Genomic DNA, 13536 nt, shown 5'->3' with positions numbered 1-13536 from the left:
CTGATTTTGTTCCCAGGCGGAGTTTTCCCCCTGAGATTTCCAAGCGTATTTTTATTCCTCAGATAATCAACAAGCTGTAGAACTCCAGTATTTTATTGTGATATTCTGACGTGGCCTGAGTTTCCTTGTTGCTAAATATAAACCAATTTATTGGACAGCGCTATATTTGTACCCGCTGTTGTGAGATAAGCTCATAATTTCTTTCATCTATTCTTTATTATCTGCAGGACAGATGACGTAGCAGTCCAACCCTATAAACAATTGTGATAATTAGGACATAAGTCGTAATATTGTGTGTTGTTAGTCAAATAACACATCACTGCATAAGTTTTATAGAATAAAATTTGTTTGCATTTCATCTAAATTCTTTACAAAACAAATTCCGAAAAGCATCACCATCAGGAGACATTCTCAAACAACCAATTAAACTAGTCCTTAGGCTGTACACACAAAAAGTCGTGGGTGAAACATAGCTACAAACAAACGTATTCACACAATTTCTAATCATTACACAAATATAATTACAAGTACTGAATATGATGATTTGCGTATAGTTAACAGTCTGCTGAAAACATCAACCATATCACTGAATTAAACATCCAAAACGCTGCTTCTTGATTTCAATAATAAATAAATATACATAGAACGTGTGTGTGTGTGTGTTGTGTTTAACGTAATGAAGTTCACTTACTCCAAGTAAAATTTGATGCCTGAGGATGGAAACAAAACAAGACGTTACACTGGCTTAAGGATATGCTTATACTGATGCCTTTTCACTGAAATATTTGTATACTTCACCTTATTTGCTGTAAATTTATTGTCTTTGATACGATGCTGATTTTACGAGATTTTTTTTATCTTTAACTAGAGTAAATGAGATTATTGAAGGGGGAACAAAAGGATGCTCTTATCAGGAAAGGCTCTTTCTGCAAATTGCAACATCTGACGACTAGTCATCTGTAAGGAGATCTGACTCAGGTTTTTAAAGCTTTGGTTGGATTGAGAAACCTTAATGCTGGTCGAATCTTTTCTCTTCTCAAACTACACACATGAGGAAGCACAAATTCAAATTGAGGAAGGATGGTTGATTGTTGGAACGCACTTCCATCTGGTGCTATGAAAGTGGGTAGAAATTTGAATAAATTCAAGGAAGAACTCGACAAACTATTAGATGGGATGGACACGAGTGGTTTAGGAGTAATATCATTTTAGCACTACAGTAATTTCAAGGAACCATGTATACTCCAATGAATTACGTGGATTTGTTATATTGTGGAACAAGCTTCAATAACTCCTTTCGATTTAAGAACAAAATGAAGTGGCCTCTAAGCTTAAAAATTTTCCAAAATATCAAATATATACGAGTATTTGATACCTTGTTTGAGACATGCTAGATGTGGATGCATTTCATTTTAGAGTGTATTAGCTGTTTTGAATGTTTTGTTAAAACTTGACCTTTGCATTTTTCCAATTCTTATGCATTTTAGTTAGTTTAGTTACAGCAACATAATTGAGTATAAGATCTCAAAGTATTTAGAGGTCCTCCTGTATTTGTTTTCCATCCACAGGCAATGACTTTGCACAGAGCCCGTTATACGCTATGACTAGGAATTTCTCAATTACAATTCCTTATATTTGGATATTTTATGGCAAAAGGTGGCGCTATCTTTTAGTATGAAACCATTGCAAGATTTCTAAACAAAAATCACGGGATATAATTTTATTACAAAGAACAGTTTAACGGATTTAACGCTACAAGCAGGAAATGGAATAAATTATCGAAGTCAACTGAGCGCCTGCTAAGATAAACGGAATTTTGTACAGAGGAATATTTCTTGATGCGTATATTTTTCCTTTGGACAATCGTTTCCATGTGTTCCTTACTTCGCTCTCGAATGGAACTTCTCCGAAAGTTTATATTTTATCCAGAAATAGGAATCAAAACCCATTTTGAGAATATTCTACAAATGGTCACATTTTCTGTACATCGACTAGAATAGAATTTTATCCAAGTTTCTGTAGGAACCGCAAAGGATATGATGCGTAGGGAATTTATACGTTTAAATATAATATTAGTACTGTACATATTCAAGATGGCAGAAGAGTTTCTTTTTTTTCTAGTACTAAATTACCGCGCTTCCCTCCTACAGCATTACGATGGCAGTGGACTGTTCAAAAAACTAAAACCTATGACTTGTTTTCCCTCTGATAAAACTTTGCCATTAGGATATCTTAAAGGTTGGTTTCTGAGTATATATTTGATTTAATGCATTTGATCAAAAATGGTTCGTTAATCAAATTTATTCGAAACATTTTACTTAACAAGAATTGACTCAAGGGTTTCTCCATCTAAAAAAAGAAATTCAAATATTTGGCATGAGATACTAAATTAGGATTTTTGTTAAATACCCACATTTAAAATTTATAATAGTATCTTAAAAGAGTTTAAGCGTGTTCATCCTCAACTCCTTTGGGCCATGATAGGAATTCAATTGCGATATCCGCTGGGTTGATGCTTGAGAATATTGCTAAGAACTTCCAGCTGTTTTTTTTTTTCAAAAGTGAGAAATCTTTGTCTTGTTCTCAGTAACTTTGTTTTTTTTTTAAATACAACCAGACCGGGAATGTTAAAAATCGGGTGGTTCTAAGTTGGGAAAATGATGGGTAATCTCATTCAGCTCTTGAACCATAGAACATTTCTATTAATAACGAAATTTTTAAACCATGATCATTTTCGAGCAAAATATCAATCTCAATTTGACCACAGCTCTCGGCAAAGATAAAGCTGATGGTACAATTGAATTCCCATTCACAAAACGAATTCCAAATAAGTGGTATCTGTTAGGAGTAGAGTAAGGAAAAGCGCTAAATATATTACATTTATAATTTCTCTGTATTGTGATAAAATAGAAAATATCCTAAGGACTCTGTCTACTCCGAAGGCATATAGTAAAAACAACTCCTGCAACAAAACTTAATTTACTTTTTTTATGCCTTATTTGACATAAAGGCGTTATTTCTACCTTGGGAAGGAAGGCTTTTATCACAAGTCTCACACGGTCTGGAGGCACTGGGTATGTCCAAAAGCCTTCGTGCAAAAAAAGAAAATATTACTGCGCATGTCGTAATTTGTTATTACATTCCTACGTTAGCTTACGTCTATTTAGCACTAGTTTAGCAGATGGAATTGTCATGGATGTTTTCATAACTTTGGCAACAAATACTGCGATAATTAAATATTCAAACAGTTACCACAATACTATTTTAGTGATTTAAACTGAAAACCAGTTTCTTTTTCTATAGAGTCGTTGGGGTTTTTTGCATCTAATTGTAAGCAGCCAAAAAAAGTCAAGAAGAAGGGTAAGGAAAATGATGGCCATTTGTTCTTACCTCACTTCTTGGTCGACTTTAACAGAATTAAAGAAAAAACTACAACCGTGTAGTACGAAGTGTCATGAATATTTTTTCCCGCGAACTCTGACGAAGGTGGAACTCAATGAAACACAGCAATGTTGTCCAATAACACACGTCACTTCTCAAGATTTAATGACGATCAACATAGCTAGCAATATTCCTAAGGGCAGCCAGCTTGCACGAACACTCGGAGGAGCAAGGTTGCAACCATTTCCTGAGCAGTGACAATACTGCACGAAGACCTGGAAGGTACCGGCACGTTTGATGCATTCCAAGCCATCTTTCCCCTCGGTGATCCACCCGCAGCTTCGAATATACCGATAGTCATGGTCCACTGGAAGAAATCAAAAATATATACGTGAAACAGAAAAACTTTCAAAATTGTATTCATAAACTTACACTATCAGTTACTGGAGTTTTATAGATAAACCGTTACTGAATCTGCAGATCTATTCTGGTGGAGGATAGATCTGTGGATGCACCACACTTAAAATCCATTATATTCACTTATGATTGATGGACCATTTTCATTGTCGAGATACCAAATGAAATAAAAGGCTTCTTTACAAGAGGTGAGTTATCTTTGTAAAGAAGATTTTTATCTCCCTTGGATGATTAATTGTAAACTCCTCTGACCGAGTGTCGTGCTTGAGTATAAACAGAAAGATTGCCTCCAAGAAAAAGGGCTGTATGTTACAGAGTTGTTACCATGCCATGCCAGGATAGGTGGTGCCTTTCTTTTGTTTTTGATTATGGTGAAGTGAATCCATCAGCGCCAATCAAATATCCATCCGTCAGTGTTCCAGCGCCGATATTCTTGCCACATCGAGAGCCGTGTGTTGCGATGCATAGCTTCTTCACCACATCCGAACGAAGTACGAGCTTTATGAAGAAACCTGTATATCAAGTATAGATAATCGATGCTTGATCGAGCTTGATAATCGATGCATCTTAGTCCACAGTTTCAGTAGGAATTGAATTGAATAGAAAGTATGAGAGCTAAGTAAGGTAACAGATCGAATACTTCAGCTGAAGGGCATTTTGCAAAATGCCCTTCAAATGTCGTATTACATCTGATCATCTAGATGTGAACTGATCTAATTTGCCTTATCAGATCTGATCATTTTACCTCATCCTACAATCAAAGAACGACTACACCCACTTTTTTATGTACTGGCACAATATGGCCCAACGGGGCCCTTGTGCCAAAACCCCCAAATGCAATAACAACACACACACATTTTTCAGCTGATTAAGCAACTTCTCTGTATACGATAGTGTATACCTGCTGTTCTATTATTTGGTTTTTTTTTGGGGGGGGGTTTATTCTTGGCAAAATTTTGACAATAAAAGATACCTATACGTTATATTATAGTAATATACACCGTGCTGCCACTTTATTAGGTACACCCCTGCTTTGCACACAAATGGTTTGTCCCACAATGTTGCAAGTAACGTGACCACAGTTGTGTATATAAATGCAGCAGAACAACCTTTCTAATATCAGTTAAGCATACAAACCGTAGCAAGAATGAGGAAAAAGAGTGATTTAACAGACTTCGAACGTGGCATGGCAGTAGGTGCAAGACGTGCTGGACAAGGCATTTCTGAAACGGGTTCTGAAATTTTCACGCACCACAGTTTCAATGGTGTATCGAGAATGGTGCAACGAACAGAAAACATCCTTTCAACGGCACTCCTGTGGAAGAAAATCGCTCGTTGATGAGAGAGGTCAGAGGAGGATGGCTAGAATTGTGCAAGCAAATAGACGGGCCACAATGTCGCACATCACGTCAGAATACAACCTTGATGAGCAGAACAAAATATCGCAACGGACCACTAGTCGCACTTTGTCGCGAATGGGCTGCAACAGCCGATGGCCACATCGCGTACCTTTATTATCAACGAAGAACAAGAGAGAACGCCTCCTGTGCGCACAGCAACACCAGCACTGGACTATCGAGGATTGGAAAACAGTTGCTTGGTCTGACATATCGAAGTTCCTGGTGCATCATGTTGATGGAAGGCTCAAAATTTGGCGAAAACAACGTGAATCCATGGACCCGTCATATTTGACGATTACTGTGCAAGGTGGTGTGGTGAATGTTTTCTTGGCACATGTTGGGTCCATTGATACCCACAGATTCACGTCTGAATGCCACATCGTACCTGAACATCGTTGCTGACCAAGTGCATCCGTTCATGTTGACAGTTTATCCTCAGTCAGATGGTTACTTCCAGCAAGATAATGCGCCGGCGCACAAAGTCCGAATCACTATGGAATAGTTCCAGGAACATGACAATGACTTTTCTTTGCTGAAGTGGCCCGCTCAGTCCGCGGATCTCAATCCTATTGAACATCTTTGGGATGAGCTGGAAAGGGCTGTTCGCTGCAGGCCTACACCTCCGTCAAATCTCAAGGAACTGCGTGACACACTCATGTCTGCATGGTACTCCATTCCTGCACAACGTTTTCAGCATCTTGTTCAATCCATGCCTAGACGAATTCAGGCTGTTTTGAAGGCTAAAGGAGACTCAACACGCTACTAGGTAGGTGTACATAATAAAGTGGCAGCACAGTGTATTACAGGACCAAATATCCAGAATATAGTTTGAGGACAGCCAAAAGCAGGATTTTTTTCCCCACTGACCAGGACAGTCCCTCAGTAACAGATGACTGTCTTCAGTTAAACTCGCCCTCTGGGTAGCACAGTTGGTAGACTCGCCGTTCTCCCCACACCGGGTTGAAAAGACATGAATTCGAATCCCGTCGATGACGCGAGGAATCTTTATGGGCGTTTTTCAACGTGGCTGAGGTCGGTCTCCAGCGGGAGTATCATTTCTTCCGGAAACTCGGGTTTTTCATCCAGCAAACAGAAAATCGATCTCCGAACACAATTTACAGACAATATACACGGAGCAATATGGCCTTAGTCGCTGATGCTCCTTAAACCCTATTACAATAACCACAACCATCCGTTAAACGCTGTCCTGTATTTTTGGTACTGTATGTTAATTTAACAGACTCCTGAAACTACAGAAAAAGAGACTGAAATAAGTCCCGTATCGCGTAGCTGTATGTTTTCTTTTTAATATTTTATAAATTCTAATTAAATCTTTTAGTTCAGAACATAGTGTAGTGTTTTCATATCTCAAAGATAACAGTTGTTTTCTGGAGAAATTCTTGAGAAGATTTATTTTTCTCGTTACGGAGCTGTTCTTCTTTCTTGACATTAAAGGACTAAACCAAAATTAGGAAAAATTAAGAAAAAATATAAATTACCTCTAAAGTAATATAAAGGTATATTTAACTTTAACTTACTTTGAAGTAGTTATCCAATGTCTGCTGTATTATTTTATGGGATTGAACTAACAGAAAATCATCAGCATCTGCGAGCCATGTATATTTGAACAGTCATGTGTAAAAAAATTTTTAATTTGGACATCAATTCAAACAAGACCGAAAAAATCAAGGCTGTTTCGGACTGGATGCAATAGGATGAGGTGCTCTTGCTCAAACGCCACAGTTCCAATGTTGTTCCTTATGACTTTCACCTTTTTGGCCTTTGAAAAGACATCATTCAGGAAAATGACAGCATTCATGACACGATGGAGCAAAGTGCTTGACTGTAATAGGCTGTTCAAGGCAAAACTTGCATTTAAAGTCGCCCATTGTACTTGTGGGTTATAAATGGCCAGTAAAACATTCAAGTTTCTTCCAATATCATTATATTACCAACAAAGTACCATAGTCACTGTACTTAGAGTGGTACTGCATATAAAAAAACAGAGTTGACTTCATTCATTGGAAGTTTACTGCTTTATCCCGTGTATTCTTTGGTCGGTTTGAAAGACCCAAATTTCCAGGAGTTGTTTGAAAGACCCAAATTTCCAAGAGAGTCAAAACGCTCGCTTAGATCGATTAATTCGGCCATTGTGCGAAACAAAAGCCCATAAAAGTTCCTCCAAGGGGAAAAACAGGCAACCGACTTTAAAATACACTCAGTTCGCAGACATCCTCTTGTATTAATTCAGAATATGATTCGGTGACTTAAAAATCAATTTTAAATTTAATTTATAGCTTTAAAGGAAATAATTTAAAATCATTTTTACCTTTTTGGATGATCTTCCTACAGATGGTAGCTTCGGTATTTGGATAATGGGCTAGGTAACGCTGTTTGCAGTCTGTATATGCAATTGTGTAGTTCTGGAAGGGATCCGCACAATTACGGTCATAATGGGAATTGCACTCCCAGCACATAATAGCTGCACCTACAAAAATAAATTGCATCAATATAGAAACATTTCTTAATATTTATATCGGTTATTAATTTATGAAATAATAACCTACAGCGAAAATTAAAGTTTAAAAATATTTCTTTACGTCTGGTGGATGGCGTGACAGTTGATTGGCGCTGGTGTCAGCTGCTATTATTGGTGTAACGCGCCAGTGATAGTGAATGACTCGCTTTCTTAAGATATTAAAATGCGGGTGGCTAATTTGGATAAAGGAGAAGGCGACTGTGTATGGCTTTGATGCCATATGCATACAAATGAGCAGATATAGTGAAGCAAAAGTGCCAACATCGCTGTGAAACGTGTCCAAGAACAGCAGCTGTTTTTTCGGGTGGAACTTGGTCAGACCTTTTTGGGCTCGCTGTAGTTCTTAAGGGAATTAAGGTATATATCTAACCAAAGGGCTGGTTCTTTGGGTAGGGGTGAAGCGAGGTAGTGCACTCGGGCCTCACACTGAAAAGAGTCCCAAATCCCAACAGAACGGGACCTCAATCCAGAAAAAGGATTCTTCTTCTTTGCTGTCCATTTCTACAAATTTAATTAGCACTCGGCCCTGTGCAACCGTAATAGTTTCTCTTCCTCCCACCAACTGATTATATACCATCTATGTAATGGGTTAAGTTGCGTACAATTTGAACTAGTTTTTGACTGGCAGCATGCCAACTTTGGAATGAAACAGAAGATTAATCTTTCCATTGATATCGGCCATCGTTTTAGACTTCCTGAGCTGTCAATTCGTTTTGCATCTACAAGTTAACTCCTTCACCATCATCGCACCCAAATCAAGGATTTGGAATGTCGCCCAGTTTAAGTTCTCAGTAGCCAAGTTGAAAGTGAAGGGTGAATGCGGCACATTGAATATATGATCAATATCGGCGATTTGAAACGAACAAGGTCAACTTTTTTCCTCCCGTCTTTCCGTTATGTTGAAGTTGACGCCTGCTAATTTCACGGGGTGACCTCCATTGCGATCACGTGACGTCCTTGTACGGGAAGTAGGCTAAACGGAGCGCGAGGCTACGGAGAAGTGTATGTGTGGCCTTTTCCATGCTAGACGCCCGGCTGATATCGATTGGTCGCGTCGTCAGGCCCCTCCGCTTGCAGGAGACATTTCACTGAACACTGTTGCGGTAGCGAAAAGGTCAGGGGTCACGAGGACGTCATAGGAAGAGTGTGGGAGTTTGAATAATTCATGGTGAACGGGACCGATTCAAGGTGGGTTGTTTAAGGTTTGGAACTCTTCGCGGCACGGTGAAAGAGTAGATACGAGTTTAAATCGTCATTGGTAGAAGTAAAAAGCGTCTTCTCTGTGTAATTTTCAAGGATCAAATGCAGATTATTGATAGAAGAGGAAATAAGCCAGACATTAATGATGAGATCCAAACTGTTCGTCTCTAAATCTTCTTACTGGAGCGCTTTTAGACAAAACGCATGTTTTTCATCCGTTCTCCGCTTTCTTCTCAAAATAGTAAGAAAATTTCAGTAAAAATGAATAAACATCCGTTTTATATTAGTATGTACACGTCAGTTATTTTAAATAAAATTTTACAACCTTTCTATGAAATAGATTATAAAGATAAATAATATTCATAAATTCAACTAATAACAGTTATGCAAATACACCTTTCTGCTAATTGGCAACTGTTTGTAACGATGCTTTAAACATCAACAGGTTAGATCCTGCTATGTAGAATCAGAGGCAGTGATCAGCGCGAGGGTGCATAAGTACACGTGCTTTGAGTGACCGGGATTCAAACCCGTGACTGTTAAAAGCGATGCCGTTTCTTGTATTCTCTCTTTTTTTGTGTACTCCTCTGACTGTGTGGGCTTCCAGAAGCATAAACAGAAAGATTAATAGACTTACTTAACTGTAGCTGTGCGTGTGTCATCAAAAAGTTGTGCAATGAAAAACAAATAAATAGTATTTAGTGTTGCTAAGTGCGGTACAGGTAGTAGAGAGAACTAAAAACAATATTACTCATCCTTGCCACATGGAGTATTACATTTAGGAAAATATGATGAAAAGTGCAGCAGTGTCTATTTCCAGATCAAGACAAAGAACAAGAATAATTAGTTACACAACGACAGATGGAACAAACTTCCAGCAACGTCAATTAGAGGTGGAATCTTCCAAAGACACTTCTGCTGCTGTTTTAGATCCTGGAAATCACGAATGGAGCGCTGCATAGACGTGGCTGAAGAGTACTTTGAAGGGGATAAACATTGAAATTGTTTTATTTAAAATAAGTGATTAAAAAAATATTTCTCGTTTTTTTTTTTTTTTCAGCTGCACCTTATATTCTGTTTGAGTATTAGATCTCAGCTTATTATCAAAATAGACGCCGAGGTCTTTATGGCTAGTAACGACTGGGATGAGAGTGCCTAAAGCTGATGGTTGAATCTCTGTTGATTGCTGTTTGAGTGAATTAATTATTACTGCAGATTTATTTGGGTTAAGATTTAACCTGAAATTCTGCAAGAAAATTGAAAGTGCGACCAAACTTTCAATGATTGAAGAAGCTGTTGCCATTGGATTTTCTGTAGGTGGGATTAAGGTAAGCAACTTTATATTATCGGCATGTACTGCAACGTCACATAAAAAGGAAAAGTGTGGCTGAGAATCGGAGGCCAGAAAGGACCCCACCTGTGATCTTCTGGGTGTAGTGGGATTCTTCATTGTGAAGTGGACATTTCTATTCTTCAATAAAGAGGTGAAGAAAGCCAGCAGATGGTCTTTAATCCTGTGATATACTTCCACTTTTCTAAAGTGTGTTTTTGCTAAGATTACACAGACCTTTCCATAGACTTGTACGTTCAGGTCTAACTCCGTTATCTACATTCTACCGCAAAATGGTCTTGGTGAGCACACCTCCTAATCGTCAAGGCGACATTGCTTGTCGCATTTCCGCCATGCTTCAAAAGTCCACATGGCAGAAGTTCCCAAAACTGCGGAAGTTCCGGCATCCTGGATTTTTCTTTACTGGTGTTTACGGCGTCATTACAACGTCTAACCTCATACGGCAAAAAATCTCATTTCCTTCTCTGACGCGGATGGGCAATCAAGCTGTAATCGATGATTTCTTCAATGCCGTTTGGGAATGTCGCATTGGATTCACAAGTGATTCGGATAGTTTTCGTGTCACAAGACACTCAAACTATCTGAATCATTTTTCGATTCTGAAAGCATCCACTGATTAGGTGCTTTCAGAATTTTGCTTGAGGACTTCGAATTCACTTTTGCAACAACTTCTGTTTTTTTTTTCCATTTCACTTTGATCCATTTATTGGAATATTTTTTGTCGTGTTCCTGGAACCACACATAGATAGAGCCCTTTCACGCTTTTCTTATTTATGGCTTGCTTTTTTCTTGCGATTAAATGAAATACTCCCATCTTTCGAATTGATTTTTACTCCATTTAGACGGTGTCCAGTGTTTAGATAGCACTCATCGATGGAAGTTAATTAAACTTCGAACATGTCAACAATTTACTGTAACTTTCCCATTCGATGCTTTTATCTTTTGAAATACTCTTTGAGCACTTTTCCTGTAATCTATGTTTGGAACAAACAAGTATAAGGTGGTTTCCCACGTGAGTAGACAAAGAAGAAAATCGAATTTGAATGGTATTGAAAGAATTACGTAGGCGTTTTAAAATATTGAAAAGCTTAAATTTAAACTTAAAAGCTTAAATTTTTTTGGGTACTGACAGGACCAAAAGAATTCGACGTTTTTCAGGAAAAATCTTCGTGAGAATGTCTTAATGATCACAAATAATTAAAAATTCAAGAAAACTTAAAATGTATTTAAAAGTGCTTATAGTTGGGATTTGAAGTCCTTCTACCGAAATTTCAGAAAAACATTATCGCAACAGTTCTGTTCGCCTGTCATCATTTCAGAAATATTTCTTAAGCTCAAATTGGAAATAAATTCTGAGCACAGTGCCATGTCACCTCTAATGATTCTTCGCGCAGCTGGCTAACTGTTGTTGAAAGGGCCGGAGGCGGTTTCTTTTAAAATGCTGTTTTGATTTATGGACATTATTCCTGCAACAGAAAAGAAATCTCGTAATTTTGGGTTTATTCTGGCAGAGGACAGAGGGCGCTTCTTTTGTGAGTGTGGATGCTTCATTTCCAGCTGACATTGCATTGTTCCGGAAATTCCTGCAAAACAGTGAGTTAATTTATAATCCGCTTAATTTTTTAGAGAAATTTTTATTAATGATCAGATTATATGCTAATTTTGCAGTGTTGGTGAATAAGATCAGAACCCTTTCTATTCAGTTGGACAGAACTATGCGGGAAAGGATTAACAGCATCCGAAAGAGAAATGAAAATGTTGCAACCGATACTTACACTCGTGAGCCAAACATTATGACCACCTGCCTCCACGAGCGGTCCTACAACACCTAAGAGTGACGTGCCCGCCGTTCCTGAACATTGGACGACTGCAAACGAGTCGCCTGGGCTGACGAATCAAGGTTCCAGTTCCATCATTCCAAGGGACGATGCGTATTCAATTACGACCAGGTGAATAGTTACAACCAGACTGCACAGTTGGACGAAAACAGGGCGTCGGCGTGGTATCATGGTTTGGGGGATGCTCTCATGGACATCCTTGGGACTCCCTCATTCCCATTGAACACACCCTCACCGTCAAATCTTACATCAGCATTGATTAGAACTAAGTTTTGCTCTACCTGGTGACAGTGTGTCCAGATGGCACTGGACTCTTTCAACAAGACAATGCCCAGTGTCTCAAGACCCGCTTTGTGCAGAATGGTTTTGTGTACTTCCCTGGCCGACAGATTCTTCCGACATCAAACCCATCGAACATAAGTGGATGTGATCGAACGCAGCATTCGCCATTCCACGCCAATGGCCTCGCTCCGTTGCCGAACTCCGAGGCCGTTCTGTCCAGTTGTTTCGGGATACCTGAGCACACCTTCCGCGTTCTTGTGGAGTGGGTATCATGCCGGGTGCAAGCGGTTATCGTGGCAAAAGTCGGTCCAACACGGTATTAAGCAGGTGATCGTAATATTTTGGTTCATGAGTGTATATAGAATTCACTTTAAGCCTCTGAATTGAGAAATTATATTTTTTTGTTCAGGCGATCTACCATGATTTGTTCCGTATTATTGGACACATTCCTTTAGGATTATATTAAATACTTAGTGGGAGCGTGTACTGTGAGAAATGGAATTCGAAAACACTTTACTCTCCAAAAAAGTACACGGACTCCTATTTTCATAGTATGTTGGACCTTTTCGAATAATCAGTAACTTAGAGCTGCACGGAAGGCCACGCATGTTAATTTATGTGAACCAATGAATGGACAATTTCTGAATTTAAAAATCCATCTGAATTTGCTTAAAATGAAACAAAATTATTTATAGATGTCAGTCCATGTTGTGTAATTTATCTATAAATTATTGTATAGTCTACCATTAGAATGTACATCTTCTAGCTCAGAGGTAGCTAACCTGCGACAACATGCTGGCCTGTGGCCCATCTCTCAATTTGGGAAAATATAACATAAAATTATAGAGCCGACTTTAAAAATCGAAAATGAAGATAAAACACATACTGCTTAATCCATCCGTTGATATGATCACACACACATCCACGGATGGGCTCTGTGGAAATACGCACTTATAAACACATGTATCATGTGAGGAGTACGTACGTATATATACGATTTTCATGTGGTTTTCCTATGTTACTCACGTACTTGTATTGGAAAGTTATTTCAAATAACCTGTCCGAGATTTTTGTTAATTATTTCATACTTCGCAGTCAGGTATTAAATAATACTAAGCCAAACACTGA

General features: G+C 38.4%; 1 protein-coding gene across 1 annotated transcript in view; it reads right to left on the bottom strand.

Annotated features, from left to right (window-relative positions):
* Positions 1-328: 328 nt before the first annotated feature.
* Positions 329-13536, bottom strand: part of LOC150081663 (UPAR/Ly6 domain-containing protein crok-like) — a 35820-nt gene continuing 22612 nt past the window's right edge. The window contains exons 2-3 of the mRNA XM_090378797.1: positions 7528-7686; positions 329-3748 (exon numbers count right to left, since the gene is read on the bottom strand). Of these exons, the coding sequence (XP_090234923.1) occupies positions 3537-3748; positions 7528-7686 (371 nt within the window). The 3' untranslated portion in view covers positions 329-3536. The remainder of the gene's footprint in view (positions 3749-7527; positions 7687-13536) is intronic.

The sequence above is a fragment of the Mastigoproctus giganteus genome, chromosome 8 (genome assembly GCF_048544385.1).
Source record: "Mastigoproctus giganteus isolate SK-2022 chromosome 8, ASM4854438v1, whole genome shotgun sequence".
Classification (NCBI taxonomy): Eukaryota; Metazoa; Arthropoda; class Arachnida; order Uropygi; family Thelyphonidae; genus Mastigoproctus; species Mastigoproctus giganteus.
The sequence above is the reverse complement of the archived record's forward strand: the minus strand, read 5'-3'. Positions and strand labels throughout refer to the sequence as shown.